The following is a 14,647-nucleotide window of genomic DNA, read 5'->3' as shown; positions in this document are numbered from 1 at the left end:
AAAGCTCCATTCGGTGACGGGAGTGCAGTCACCTCAGCGAAGTCCATGTCGGGAAGTTTCCCTGGGTGACATGGGTGATGGGCTGGCAGGTCGTTGGGGTTGGCGCCGCAGTTTGCATTGAAGCCCGTCACAACCGTATGGTACTGTCACGTTTGGCGCCGCTTGTTACGGTAGGTATGTAACAATGGAATGAATGCAAAGTCACCACGACCAAAGTCTTCTTAAACTGTATCATTATTTCAGCCAAGTCGTTACAGTAGACCAGTTCCAAGTGCTCGTGTTGGCCTAAGCAAAGACTTTGGAACATGGCGGTAACTGTTGGTCTTTCTCTTCTGCTCTTCCAGTTATCGGGACAAGGTCTCTAAGGTAGTGCGCAGGGGACAAAGCTTCCATGGCGAGCTTCCACTTGAATTGCTGCGCCGTACAATTGTTCAAATATTGTTACGGTACTTTACATCCCAAAGACACCATAAAAGGTCCATGACATCAAAACCTCCAACCATAGCGTAATCACGTTTCCGTTGCGGTCTTCTTTCACAACAGAGTTGAAGAGAGCCCTTACACCCTACTATCATCGTGTGCGCTGTATGAAAAAGCCTAAGAAGGTAGTGATAGGTGAAGATTCACCTACATTATCCATCCCATTGTCTGTAGAAAAGTATAACAAGGGAGGTGGGGCAAGGCTCAGGAACAGAGATGTCGTCAGCTTCGACTTAAATTCGTGGAAGACCTCTATAGTAGGTAGTAACACCTTTGCTCTTTCCAAAGCCTCGAGGCATGCCGATCTTCCCAAAGCCTCGGGGCATGGCGATACAGATGATATAAGACTATGAACAACTTCCATATATACTGGCGTGATGGTTTCGAGATTACACGTGTACTGAAATTCTGCAGCCCATCCTATCACCTCTGCCCCACCTCGAACCGGCTTATTACGTCGTCGTAAGATGTGCCTTTTACTGCCGTCGACCGCCAAGCCCCACGTCCTTGGAGGTTCTGGATAAGCCAAAGCGGGCACTTTCGCGGACGGCCGGGGCAGGCTGGAGCTGGCGGGGAGATAATCCACTGTCTCCAACAAGGCTTCGACAACTTGCAATTCGGAGCTGGAAGCCTGGGCCGGGCTGACACTGCAAGGCGAAGAGGAACCCCACTTTGGTTCACAACGTAAATTTCTTGGCACAATGGCTCGTGCAGAGGTACGAGGGTACTTGAGACCTGATGCAAAACCGCCTAGGGCTATGGGTCCGTTCGGTGCCGCCGAAACTTGTGGCCGAAAAAGTCCGCGAAATTTCCACACCCACATTTTCCAAAATCGATTGTGACCGCCGCCAGCACCGCCATCACAACCTCGCAACCGCACCGTCAACGATCCACGACGAGGTGAGTACATTCGCTTTTTTTGCCAATCCCCATTCCCACAGGCCGCCCGACGAGGAGAAAGTTAGTAGTTTCGCATTTGGAGCACGCTGGCGTGCCACTTTCGCAATCCACAACCACCCCTCGAACCCGACGACCGAACAACGATCGACAGCAGAGGCAGCATAGCTAACCACCATCGACCACTTCAGGAACCGGCAAAATGGGTATCTCCAGAGACTCCAGGCACAAGCGCTCCCACACCGGTGCTAAGCGCGCGTATGTTTATCCTGCTCCATCCTGAAATGCTGTCTGTATCCCGGCTAACTTTTGGCTTTCTGCAGTTACTACCGTACGTATACATGATAATATTCTCGAAGGTCCGCTTGGGAGGTCAATGTTCTCGCAGAAATGAAGAGCTTGACTAGATCCCTCGCGTTCTGAGCCTGTTTTGACGCGTACAAAAGAAATTAATTCTGACAAACGCGGCAGGGAAGAAGAGAGCCTTCGAGGCGGGTCGCCAGCCCGCTAACACCCGTATCGGTGCTAAGCGCATTCACACCGTCCGCACTCGCGGTGGTAACCACAAGTACCGTGCCCTCCGTCTCGACTCCGGTAACTTCGCCTGGGCCTCCGAGGGTTGCACCCGCAAGACTCGTGTGATCGCTGTCGCGTGTAAGTTTCTACCTTCAGGTCAGGAGACCACGTTCAGAAGCTGACATTGTGACCTTTCTAGACCACCCTTCCAACAACGAGCTTGTCCGCACCAACACCCTCACCAAGTCCGCCGTTGTCCAGGTCGACGCCGCTCCCTTCCGTCAGTGGTACGAGGCCCACTACGGCCAGGCCCTCGGTCGCCGCCGCCAGCAGAAGCAGGGTCAGGTCCTTGAGGAGGTCAAGAAGTCCAAGTCTGTCGAGAAGAAGCAGGCTGAGCGCTTCGCCGCCTCTGGCAAGGTCGACGCCGCTCTCGAGAAGCAGTTCGAGGCCGGTCGCCTCTACGCCGTCATCTCTTCCCGCCCTGGCCAGTCCGGTCGCTGCGACGGCTACATCCTCGAGGGTGAGGAGCTCGCTTTCTACCAGCGCAAGCTCCACAAGTAAACGTCTCGCCCCTGCCGGGAGATGGTTGCTGTGCCAGGAGGATCAGGGAGGAAGATGGATTGATGGGTCAAGGCTCGCGTCGGCTGTCCGCCCGATTGTCGAGTCTGTCGTATCTGCTGTTGTCATGCAAGCCATGCGCGGCGGTACGAGGACCAACATGTGGTTCCCCGTCGTCTGAAAAAGGATGGCGGCGCCCACTGCTTATACCCTTTCGCTTGCTTCGTTTTTTTCGCGGTAAAAGGCATGGAACGGGGTTTATAGGGCAACGGGATAATGAGAGATACCATGACAATTTCACAGCCACCCGAGTCAATCCAAACATTCACTTCACTGTTCTTGAAAATTGCCGTTTTATGTGACGTGGGATTTTTATGTTTTGGGGAGTTCAAGGATGACATGGATTCTCAGCTATTTTGCATCAGAGCCGATGGAGTTGGAACTGAAGGGGATTTCTACAGCAGCAAATGTTCGATATCATTTTCATACCTGTGATCATTGGATAATGTCCTTGATGATTCTAACACTCCCTCCGCCCCTCCGCCTTGTCTTTCTAGAATCGGCTCCGGACTTAAAAACACTCGATTTGCCTTGTCTAGCTATGCTAACTTGATGTCCACGGCCTACCTATGTTACTTACCTTCGCAGTCACCTACCTAGGTCTGTCTCTCACTGGTCATTGTTCTTCAACCATCAACATGATGATTCCACATATCCACATATCAACCAACAACACGTTAACATTTCCAAGCTATCACAGATAGTATTTAGTAGGTATGCAACCATTAACTACATGAATCTACGTTTTTGTCCCCGAACTTACAACAATGTGAACATATGGGTGTGTAGAAGTACGTACGTATGTACAGTATGATGATGATACCTTTTGCTCTTCACATTTAGGAAGACAGTTAGTTCCTGGGTCCTGGGGCCTACCACAAGGTAATTTCCGCTTACTACCTATCTACCCTACCTATCGACCTATCTAGCTCTGTTTGTAAAGTCCAATCTCTTCTCCGCCTGCTATCTGCCCGATCGATATCTGCTTTCTCCTATGCTTCGTCGTGGTAGGTATTTATTTGGGTCTTTGGTCTTTGGTCTTTGGTCTTTGCAAAGTCTTTTTGATTACTATTCACCTAAGCCCACGTTCGTCCCCAGCCGTGGTTTTCTTCTTTTACATGTCACCTAGGTACCTACCTAATCACTGAATCACTGAATGACTGGACTTACTTGGGAATTACCTGTATTGAAGTTCATGAATTAGGGTAAGGGGGCAAGTTCTTAAGTACGTTAAGTAACTCTTTTTGTATAGAAGGAGGACAAACAAAATGCTCAAAATGCATGTTGAAACACAAGGAAGGTAAAAGGCACAAGATATATTCAAGACAAAAGATACCAAAAAAAGAGACACACACAAAAAAGACAACATCATCTCTTTCTTTAAAAAAATTTTTTTTTTTTTTTTTTTTTGGTTTGGACTGGATATCATGGTAGTAGTCTGGACCTGGACCTGGACCTGGGCTTGGGCTTGGATAATAGTCTGAAAGTCTGATTTATGGTGGTCGACACGACAGGAGAGAAAGAAAAGAAAAAAAAGGGAAACTACCTACCTTACCTAATAGGGTTGGGTGTGGAATGTAGATAGACACAACAATTGGAAGATATACTTATACTTGTACTTGTACTTGTATGTACATGCCTCATGCCTCATGGCAGATACTTAACACTCCACGATATGTAGGACTAGAAATAGGGATAGGAAAGTAAAGTCCCAGTCAGTTCGTAGTCCCCAGGTCCCCGGTCCTGCAGAGTGAGTGGACTGGCTGGCTGGGTTTCCGTTCGGTTCTCTCCCTTTCATTTTTTAAAACTTTTTTTTCTCTTTCCGTTCTGGATATGCTCACCTTCTTCAGCTTACGCTAAGGTCGGTTGGATAGCTTACCATAATCATCCAAGATGGGGAACATGAACTTCAGAGTACCTTAGGTACCCATGAACTTGGTACCATAACGAACTTCATATGTGCCCCTGGATACCTATCCTGTCTCGTGTCATGTCATGTCCTTTTGGTTACACTACCTACCTACTTACCTACCTGTACTTAGGTATGTAATTGGTAGGTAGCCATCAAGTTTATTCTTCCGATTGAGTTCTGTATTGGTAGTTGCGTATAACTTGAAGTAGGTATCTAATCTACATAATCTGTCTTTTCAGCTAAGTTCCTTCCTCAAACCACTCAACCCGTCACATTTACTGGTTGGCCTACTACTGAGAAGACAAGTCGAAGTCGAAGGTGAAATACTACTGGCGGAACAACATCATTCACACCAATGTCAACGTCAAGAGAGAATCAATTAGTTATAGTTATACTACAGCACATCACCTACAGCCACAACATAGTCCGGGTCGGGAAATCCTTTCTCTCTTGATACTAAGGTACCTTTTTTTTTTTTTTTTCTTTTGGGGACGTCGTTCGTTGTATTGTATATTATGCTTTTGTGCTTTATCCTCATATGCTCTCTCGGGCCTCCTCATGCCTTCTTCCTTTCCCTCATTCTGTGTCCTCTCTCTCTCTCTCTCTCTGTGTGTGTGTGTGTTCTAGACTATATGTGATACCAGTCCTAGTAGTAATCCTCAATAGCGACTCCTGTCTTCTCCTGTCCTCTCCTGTCTTCTCCTGTCCTCTCCTGTCTTCTCCTCCTCCCAAGCAAAAAAACGAAACGCCACGATGTTCGATTCGCCAACAGAACAGAACAGAACAGAACAAGCAAGGACTAAAAGAAGAGCAACAACAACAGTAGGTATGGAACCTGACTGACAATGAACGCCTGACGACAAACATATATCTTTCCATGCCATGCACCAACATGTAAAACGACAAGAATTCATGAAGTAAAGCATCGCAACGCAACGCAACGCAACGCAAAGCAACGCAAAGCCAAGTAATGGTTCTGTTCTTTTTGGGAGTTTCGCCAACACTTCCCTTCTTCGTCTACTTCTTTCTGTCTCTCGGCCGACGACGACGACGACGACAACAACAAGACTAATTGTCCAACTACTACTTACTATTAGACGCCATATTCCATGCTCCATACCCCATACCACACACACATACGCACATACCACACATACCTACCACACATACTGCCTCTTGATCAAGACCTCAACCCTCCCCCGGAGGTAATCAAGCAGCCTGCACCTGCCTCTTGAGATCCGCCCACTTCCTAGAAAGCGTTTCATGAGCCGAGTTGATCTGCTCCCGACGTGAGTTAGCATTCTTTTCATTGTTCCCCTTTTTATTTTTCCTTCCATCATCTCCTGTGGGTGTATCAAAACTTACCTCAGCATACTGCAACTTGGTTTGCACCAGCTGCTCCTCCAGATCCGCCAGCTCCTTCTCGAGCTTCTGGTTCTCCTCATGAACCTTCTCGTTCCTCTTCATGAGATCGTCCCTTTCGAGATTCCACTTATTCTCCAGCTCCGCGGGCTGATGTTCTATTACCACTCTGAGTTCCTTCACCTGGCCCTTCAGAGACTCGTTCTCATCTTTCAGCTCTTCGTTCTCGACCTTGGTGCGCACCAGCTCTGTCGCCAGCGAGGCCTGCTCGCGGTCCACCGCCTCGATGCGCTCTTCCAGCCGACGCACCATGACGGCGTAGTTGGTGTTGGCCTGCTTGAGACCCTCGAGTTCCTGCTCGCGTTCCTTCTCAGCTTTGGTCTTCTCTTCCCACTCTTTGCCGTACTCCTTGAGCAGCTCGGCTGTGATCTTGACGTCGCAGGCGTCGCGGACGAGCTGGTCGGCGCGGTAGACCTCCTTGTCGATGCTGGCGGAACTGGAGCCGAAGAAGCCGTTCTCGAGAATCGAGTTGGACGAGGGCGTGGCGTCGATGTAGACGTCGAAGAGACGATCTTTCAAGAAAGTGGTGAGCTGCGACATGTCGGACATGCCGAGCAGGGCGGTCGCGTTCTTTTGCATGAGCACGATGCCGAACTTGATGATGGCTGAGAGACCCTCGGAGAAGATCAGGTCGTAGATGCGCAGGACGAGCTGCAGGGGAAACCGGTAGGCGAACAGGGTGAGGAACCACTGCGTAGCGTAGAGATGAGGGGAGATGCCACGCCGGTGGAGGTGGCAGTAGAGAGCGGGCTCAAGGTCTTCGAGAAGGCGCTCGAACTGGTAGAGGCACTTGTGCAGACCGGGCATGTCCTGGATGAAGAGCTCGCGAAGGTGGTACTGGTTCATTAGTCGTACCAGCAGGCAGAAGGCTTCTTCCTCGGGCATGTTGAAGAGAAGAGGCATGACGAGAAAGTTCATGCCCTGAGCATAGCCAACGCCTTCGTCAAAGAGAGCATAGGCCTTGCACACGCCGAAGAGGCCCTCCTGAAGCCCTTGAGCGGCGGCAAATTTGGAGTAGCTCGTTCGAGCACCCAGATCCCTCCTAATGACCTTTTCGAGCCTCGATAGCATTTCCTTGTCTTCCTTCTCCTTCTTCTTGCGCTCTGCCGCAGCGAGAGCCTGGGCCTTGACGAAGGCTTCCGAGTCTTTCTCTGTTGGCGAAGGAGCACCGGTTCCGTTAGGTCCAGACTTTTCCGAGTGAACTGACGAAGCGGATGAGGGCGTATCCTTGCCGCTCGCCTTACCGTTACTTAGTGATATTGAGGCATTGCTCTGCCTGTCACTTTTTCTTTCCTTGTCTGTACCCCTCGCAACCAAGTCCCGGTAGACTGTTTCCAGTTCCTCATTCTTGCTTTGTGCCAGAACCTGCCAGATGACCCCGCGAATAGCACTAGGGATACCCTTTGCGATGGCCTCCTTCAATTGCTCAGGGCTTGTCCGAGCAACGGCTGCGGGGCCTTCGTAAACGACCGTCTGCCACAGATCCCAATCCACAGGAGAATCGGAGCCAGCTGAGGGGCCAGCGGTAACTCCAGATGCCGTACCGGGGGCAAGAGCCGGATTGGGGGTGGGTGGAAGCGGCGATGGAGGGGGCTGGATTGCTTCCTTTTCTTCAGATGCAGAGCTCTTCTCATCATCGTCTCCCGTGGGCGCACTGCCCTCCTCCCTTAGGCGCAACTGCTTAAAGCGATCCTTCAGAGTGTTCTTGTTGCCACCCTCCTCGTCGACCTTGCCTAATGTTCCCTCGGGATTGCTGGAAAGAGTCGCGACGGAGCTGGCGGTATTCCTTCTTGTACCAGTAGCGACGGGTGCTGGTGGAGGCGGGTTGTTTACCTCCTTTGACGAACTCCTGGATAACCAGGAAAAGGGGCTAGTTAGCTTTCTAGTGACCGGGGGCGGTGGTGCTGGAGTTAGGGCAGCGGGCGCAGGCGGAGGAGCGGCGGCGGCGGCGGCTACGGGAGCGGCGATGGGAGGGCTTTTTACAGCTTCGTCGGTGGCGGAGGGAGACCACGGCATGGCGGGCAGAGCACTGGCTATACTGCTTATTGAGAGCTTCTTTGTTGATGAAGGCGCCGTATCAAGGGTTTTTTCTGGACTCCTTTGTCAGTATATCCCTGGTGGGGTTTAAGACCGTTTTGACGTACCTGTGTCACCAATTGTAGAATTATCATTTAGGCTTACATCGTCCAGCGATGCAGCTGAGAAAGCGGACGCCTCTGAGGCCTTGGAAGCATGCGAGATGCGGTGTAGCGACTTGTTTTCCTGCTCCGTTGCCGGGGTCTCGAAGACCTCTTCCTGTTCGTCCTCCTTGTCTTGTGTCGTCTTGGGAACTTGGGGGGTTTCTGTAGTGTGGGAGACGGCGTCGTGATCGGAATCGGCGGCGGAATCGTCCATAGATGGGGAGCGTGGGCGGTTAAACGAGGAAGAACGTTTTGTTAGGGACCTTACGGAACCTGTGTCGATGGCATCTTCGAAAGTATCCTGCATGATGGGAATAACCACAACGGTTGTTGTCGCTGGTCAGCACACGCTCTCGTACTAGGTAGGCCCTCTTGCTTTGCGCATCTGGAAGTTTTGGGTTGCACTTGTCCTACTTGTCCTCCCCAGGGGCAAGTAAGGGATGGGACTTACGGTGTCCTTGTCGTCTGTGTCGGACAAGTCGGTGGAGGGAGCGAGAGAGGCTGGTCGCTGGTTGTCCTTGTCCTTTGTCTCTGTTACGGGAGAGGAAGCAGCGTCTTCTTTCTCGTGGTCGTTGGTGACCTCCTGGACCGTCTCCTTGGGGACCTCTTTGGTAGTAGCAACCTCCTCGAGGGCGGCAGCAGCCCCTTCCTGTACTTCGGATGCCGACATCCTGTTCTTGTTTCTCTCGGTGGTGGGATCCCAAAAATAGGTCGCGTTCAGTCCTTCTGTGAACAATATACGAAGCGGCGACACAAGGACGGGTCGAGAAGAGCGGGCGACAGGTTCAGTGGTTGCGGTGGTGGTAGTGGTGGTTGTTTATGCGGCAGGGCGAGTGGCCATTGATAACGGAAATACAATGCAAGTGGGAGTGCTGGATGCTCAATGGCGGAGATGATCCCTCTGTCACCCCTCACTGGTCGACGATGGGTGATCAATGACGAGGAAAGTGCTGCAATGGAACACGGTCGCTTTCGAGTTGCCAAAAAAAACAAGACAACAACTGTGGTAATATTGTAGTTGTCTGGAGGAAGTGGAAGGGACAAGTGGAAGTGGAAGTCGGGCCTCGCTGCTGTGTACAACGGTCGTGATACGAATCCGTTGTGTGTGGACTTGGGGAGTGCCAGGCGGGTGCTTGTAAGCAAAATGTCCGGTCGGTCAGTGTGCCTGTCGTCCCTGAAAGACTATGGTACGGGGTACAGGGTACGTCAAGCCCGCACCAACTCCAGGGCAAAGTCAAAGTTGTGGGTATCTGGCAGACTAACAGGCACCCTCTCCACCCACACATCCACTTGCAGTTGTTTACCGTACTTTTGTCATTCACGGACCTCTTCACCGCACTTGCTCAGGATTGTTTTCTCGGTGCTCAGAGCCACCATGGGCATGATTCCGGGATGACGGGAGACGGACCATATTGCGTATGAAGAAGATTTCACATTGTTCACATTGTCTAAAGTCTTTGTTTGTTGAAATGACAGACATACAGGACCTACGGAGAAAGACAGCAGCTGTCCGCATTGCAGCCCTTATTACATTTTACGTACACTGCAGTAACATACACAGCAGCATTGAGCTGCAATTAAACCTCCTTTTTTGGGTTTCGACATCCAACGCACTCCTCCAAAGCTACAAAGCCCAAGATCTCAGAACCCAAAGCCAAAAAAAAGCCACCCGATCGAACGCCAGGCTGCAAAGCTGTTCACTCCAAAACAATCGAGACATCTCACATTCGACAGCGATGATTCGATGCACAGGTCTGGTTGGCGTCTGTGAAGTGCAAGATGGCGCATCTATACTGCAGTGGGACAAAGTGTACCTCTAGTGTACCCGGAATGGGGGGTTCCAATGGCACGTGCAGCGGTTTTTCTGAAACGTTAAGAACGGATGAGGGGCTGACATCCACCAATCACCAATTTGCAATGGCATGTCCTTTTTTTTTTTTTTTTTTTTTTCTTCCCCCCCTTTCCAATGTTTCAACACCATCACCTTCTCCAGACACGATAGTAGTTCATCTGATATTCCCAGGGGCAAGTCTGCTTGATCGACGACGACGGACGGAATCCCATCTTCCCCCAACCCAGCCGGCCATTGGAAACCTACGATCCCCATCAACACCGTACCTCATACATAGGGTTCATGAATCATGTCAAATCCCCAATAGCCCCCCAAGTCCCCGCCGTCCGTTCCGTTCATCATCCAAGTTGAAAGGTTTTAAACCGGTCAAGCCGTTATTTCCCATTTCACCAAAACTCCGCAACTGAACAAGGTTCGGGATCCGCCTATGCCCTCGCCTTGCCCTCCTGAGCCTCCCTCCTTTATAGCCAAGAACCGAGATGCAAGATCTGGTTATCTTCTGTTGTCATACCTGCGCCATGGGCCATGACAGCCCTGTGCGCCTGTGCCGTCAACCGCCTTCTACGGCTTCTAGAATTGAGAAAATCTCTCTTCTCTCAGGCTCAAAAAACCCCCCTGTTCCGCAACTGTTGCCCTTGTTCCCTTGTTCGCTTCCAGGGCGTTGGCGTTGGCGAGTGCGGGTGGTTGAAGTCTTGGCGGCTGACGCCCCCTTTTCTGCAAGTGCTGAATGACTGGGGTGTTGAGGTGCACGTAAACATTCGGAACATGACTTGAACCCGGGCCAGACACTCTTCGATATCTGGTTATGCACTTGATTGGAAGATTGCACAGAACTCAAGACTCATGAACCCAAAAGAGAAGTTCATTTTACAGTTTTTCGCTTGCTATTTTCCAGTGTTTTTGTGCCGTTGCAGACATAGCAAAACAACCGGGCCCAAGTTTCTGGCCTTCTTTCCACACAGCTCAGAGTCGAACAATGAACATCACAGTTATGGAAACTCAAGCATACAAACCACTGAAACCGTTGTTCCGTACGTCTGATGAAGATATCGCAATTTCACTCTTCTATATCTTTACCAATGCAAGACCTACACACACAAACCATATACTAGTTTGCTTGTACTTCAACCCTCTACATACATATTGCTTCGCGAATCTCGGTCTCCTACAAGGCCAGCCCTTTCTTCCACCCTCCAAGAAAAGACCACTTTTACCTTTCCGTCCATCCTTCGGATTTCGATTTCTACGATACTGTCGCTGTAACCACCCTTCTCGAAGACTGCTCCCCTCAACACATCAAAAAGCATATATTCTTCAGCCATAGATCTCATCTCACTGGTCTCACATCCTTCAGCTGTCCTTGCTTCCACGTCCACGGGAATACGGGCGGCTTTTCGCGATACAGATAGCTCAGACTGAAACAGGCTTGCACCGAGTGTCCGAAGCTTGTCGTGACTTCAGCGAGATAGAAGTGTTCTTTGCCCTTCACTTGAACACGACCCTTTTCATCCCCTTTCGCGACCCCATGGGGAAGTGCCGATTCCGTCATACAGATAAAGCATGATCCTTTCTTTTCGTCCTTTCTTTGAAACATAGAGGCGGCTGTAAGCTCCTTAACTTGTACCTTTACTTGTAATTCTACTATCTTTGGAATATGGTGTTGGAAAGAAAAGGGAAGGCATATGAAAGAACATCGGTATAAAGTGTTGCGCTCGTTCTTTTACCAAGGAAACATTTTGTTTGCTCCTCAAATGATAGCTCGAGTGAGAACCTTGATCGGTACTCTCGGTGAGGCCCTCGGTGAAGCCCTCGGTGAGGGTTTTGCTCCGATTTCTATCCAAACCTTGGTATTGACGCTGGAGGTTCCGCCTCGCCAATAAAACTGCTGTTGGAACTCGAAACCATCGTGAGATTGGAGGAGCCAATATTGCGGCAAATACCCGAGGCGATTTGTGTTACTCCACCGCAGCAAACGGATACGGCAAGCTTCCTGACCATTTCTTCTGCTCATCTTCACCGCCAACCTTTCCATCACCAAACATTCCCCGAACGTGAACCTGAACTACAGGACCAGCCCTCCTATCAGGCGTCCTCCGTCACCAGTACCTTTGCAAGGGATGGACGATTTACACGATCCAAGATCCTCAAGACTCTTCGCCGCATTGGTCTTGCCTGCATCAACCCTGACGCTATCGGCGCCCCTGGAGTCTCACCGGTTGCCATCCAGAATGATGCATCCAGCACCAGGACTGCTGACCCCATCTCGGACCGCGAAGAGTGGAACATGCAGCAGACGAATGGCGCGCAGAGCACCCCTCGTGGAATATCCCAGTTGGCTGAGAGCCAGGTTGTTCTCGCTCACAGTCCGATGACTGGCGCAGGAGCTCTTCTTGACGGGAGTTTCAACGACAGCAGCACCAGAACTGCCGTCGGCACCACCGGAAGCGGCATTACCGGCGACAGTGGTGGTGGGCTTTGTGCCGTTAGGATCGGGAAGATTGTACTTGCGGAAGTTGCGATACATCACCATGAAGGATCTGCGGTTCTTCATGCCGGACGAGCAGGAGAGCCATGTCCGATGTTGCCATCGGAGACGAGCGACGCCATTAAGCCTTCACCACAGGACCAGCGCGTATAGATGATGGTTCAATCGAGCCCAGACAGCCCCTTCATGGGACGGCCTCTGGACCGTTTCAATCTCCACACCTACCATCCTATTATACTCCCGCCCAGCACGACCGCACGCATCAGGGCCTGGTCCTGCTAACCCACGCGGAGCTTGCCAAAGCCGGACAGGAATTGAACAACATGCTCATGCTCAAGGAATATCTTCGTGGTTTCAACGCACTGCATGATATCCTTGAAGCGACTGAAGATCTCAGAGAGAGGAAAGTCCCGTCCGGATACCCTGTACCTTCGTACCAGAGTCATGAGCGCTAACTGCCATCTTTGTGACAGGCAACCACATCATGGCCCGTAGCCATGGTGTGTTTCCTTCTACCCGGCCAACCAACGGCCAGCAACCGACTGGAACCCCACGTGGCTTCAACCCACAGAATTACGCCATGAACAGCATGCTGATCTGGCTCTCTTGGCCGCCCGGGTGCCGACGCTGGAGTTGTTCTGGGAGCGACCCCAGGAGAGACGGTCACGGGAGTTTCCGATGGGGTAGCCCTGCATCTGGTTGATTGCCATCTCGGCAGGATGGTGGTGGGCCAACGGGAAAACATCGCATCCCTAGCCTGGGGGCAATCCTGAAGTCGGCAATATCATCCGACCTGCCGGTTTGCCAACCGGACACAGAAAAGCCGCCATGATGCCCTGGGGTTTCCTAATGCTGCCAACGCCATGATGGCTCCAGTCCCCACCAAGCGGGCCGACCAGCACGTCAAGCCCGGAAAAACTCATCGTTGTCGACAGCGACGAGCAACAGCAGCAAGTCCCTGCTAGTTACCCGTCTAACAGGACTTCCCAGGAGTTCTTACATGTCTGATCGCAGGTACACAATCGACGAGCTCATGCCGATTCGCGAAGTAGATGCCACGTCGAGGCCGCCTAGTCAGGGGAAGCGAAGTCCAAGATCCCTCGTCCACTCCCACCGTGCATTCTTCTGCTTTGGCACCAATCACACCGGCTCAAGCGACCCGATCATCATCCCACAAGGTCATCGACATTAGTAGCGAAGATGAGGACGTCCAACTGGTCTTGAATCAAACACTGTTCGGAACACCACGTCCCAAAGCTCGAACCAGCGGGAGCAGGCAAGCGTAGGGAACAACAATTCCCAAATGCGGCTTCGTTCAGTTTGTCCACCGTCACGCTACCAAGCTCGGTTCGTTGAGTTCAAGGTCCAGCCAGCCGATTACCGCAAAAGAACTTCAATTCGAATCCGGGTCCCACAATTCGTTGTTACGGCTCCGAGTTCTGCATTCAACAATTTGGGAATAAAGAGGGACTGCGAATTCGACGTGTAAAGTAAACGACAAACGCCGCTGGGCACCTATTTTGAAGATGATAAAAGGGTTAAGATGATTGAAGTTCACGAGAAGGATTCTATACTGGGTGGTAACAAGGATCCTTGTCCTTCAAAAACTAGTTGAGCTGGGAACCCCTGATTTGGTCTGAACTTTCTAGTTCTACCTAGGTAAGCTTTGGTTTCCTTACACAGAAAACCTTCCCGATCTCAGCAAACAAGCAAACCAGCAAGTCTCTTTCTCAAAGCAGAAGCAGGAAGCCGATGCCCAGCACGAAGACAGTTTGTCCACCTCAGCAGGGAAGACGACGACGATTCTGACCTGTCTGCTTTCCTCAATATCGCGACACAACAGCAGAAAACATATACCGATATCTCGTCCAAGCCGGACCGCGAAGCCGACAAGCAACCATCCGATCCCAACAAACCAACAATTTGGCGATACTTCATGACCCTTACCAAGACCGAAATTTCGGTTCCTGATGATCCGGCCATCGCTGAGCTCCTTACACTCCCAAAGCGCCGCAACCTTCCGAGAACATGGCAAAATGGACTCAGGAACTTTGAGGAGTTCCAGCTGACTACACCCACCCGTTCTTGCTCTCGGACAAAGGCATCGAGAACGGTGTAAAGGCAGCCAAGCTCTTTGCTGCCGACACTGCCATCAAACTGCCAACTGGCTCCTAAGCCAGCGACCTCACACTTCCCGGTCCCCAATATCCAGTTAAGCAATACGCAATCAAATAGTCAAATGGCCGTGGTCGCCCGCCCAAGAATGCCGCCACCGCTTTGTCAAC

The 14,647-nt window shown here is 51.1% G+C and overlaps 3 protein-coding genes across 3 annotated transcripts; 1 reads left to right on the top strand and 2 right to left on the bottom strand.

Annotated features, from left to right (window-relative positions):
• Positions 1-1,307: 1,307 nt before the first annotated feature.
• SMAC4_06264 (40S ribosomal protein eS8) lies at positions 1,308-2,854 on the top strand. Its single transcript, XM_003345563.2, has 5 exons — positions 1,308-1,380; positions 1,569-1,635; positions 1,701-1,708; positions 1,849-2,031; positions 2,093-2,854. The coding sequence occupies exons 2-5, from the start codon at positions 1,580-1,582 to the stop codon at positions 2,452-2,454; spliced, it is 609 nt and encodes a 202-aa protein (XP_003345611.1). The 5' UTR covers positions 1,308-1,380; positions 1,569-1,579; the 3' UTR covers positions 2,455-2,854.
• A 2,059-nt stretch (positions 2,855-4,913) lies between these two features.
• Positions 4,914-9,227, bottom strand: SMAC4_06265 (uncharacterized protein). The gene is made up of 4 exons (XM_066090424.1): positions 8,477-9,227; positions 7,990-8,326; positions 5,789-7,935; positions 4,914-5,701 (listed from the first exon to the last, which is right to left on the bottom strand). The coding sequence occupies exons 1-4, from the start codon at positions 8,693-8,695 to the stop codon at positions 5,633-5,635; spliced, it is 2,772 nt and encodes a 923-aa protein (XP_065947195.1). The 5' UTR covers positions 8,696-9,227; the 3' UTR covers positions 4,914-5,632.
• A 2,859-nt stretch (positions 9,228-12,086) lies between these two features.
• On the bottom strand, positions 12,087-12,428 carry SMAC4_06267 (uncharacterized protein; the record flags this gene model as incomplete). The annotated part of the gene is made up of 1 exon (XM_003345566.1): positions 12,087-12,428. The coding sequence occupies one exon, from the start codon at positions 12,426-12,428 to the stop codon at positions 12,087-12,089; it is 342 nt and encodes a 113-aa protein (XP_003345614.1).
• Positions 12,429-14,647: the final 2,219 nt, after the last annotated feature.

Source organism: Sordaria macrospora, chromosome 5 (genome assembly GCF_033870435.1).
Source record: "Sordaria macrospora chromosome 5, complete sequence".
NCBI lineage: Eukaryota > Fungi > Ascomycota > Sordariomycetes > Sordariales > Sordariaceae > Sordaria > Sordaria macrospora.
This window is presented reverse-complemented; position numbering and strand designations above follow the sequence as displayed.

Excerpts from the sequence above, each read along its gene's own strand:
- SMAC4_06264 (XM_003345563.2), top strand. The coding sequence starts at position 1,580 with ATGGGTATCTCCAGAGACTCCAGGCACAAGCGCTCCCACACCGGTGCT. Across the intron at positions 2,032-2,092 it reads TCGTGTGATCGCTGTCGCGT|ACCACCCTTCCAACAACGAG; the intron begins GTAAGTTTCTAC and ends TGACCTTTCTAG.
- SMAC4_06265 (XM_066090424.1), bottom strand. The coding sequence starts at position 8,695 with ATGTCGGCATCCGAAGTACAGGAAGGGGCTGCTGCCGCCCTCGAGGAG. Across the intron at positions 7,936-7,989 it reads TTCTACAATTGGTGACACAG|AAAAAACCCTTGATACGGCG; the intron begins GTACGTCAAAAC and ends AAAGGAGTCCAG. Across the intron at positions 5,702-5,788 it reads CCAAGTTGCAGTATGCTGAG|ATCAACTCGGCTCATGAAAC; the intron begins GTAAGTTTTGAT and ends CGTCGGGAGCAG.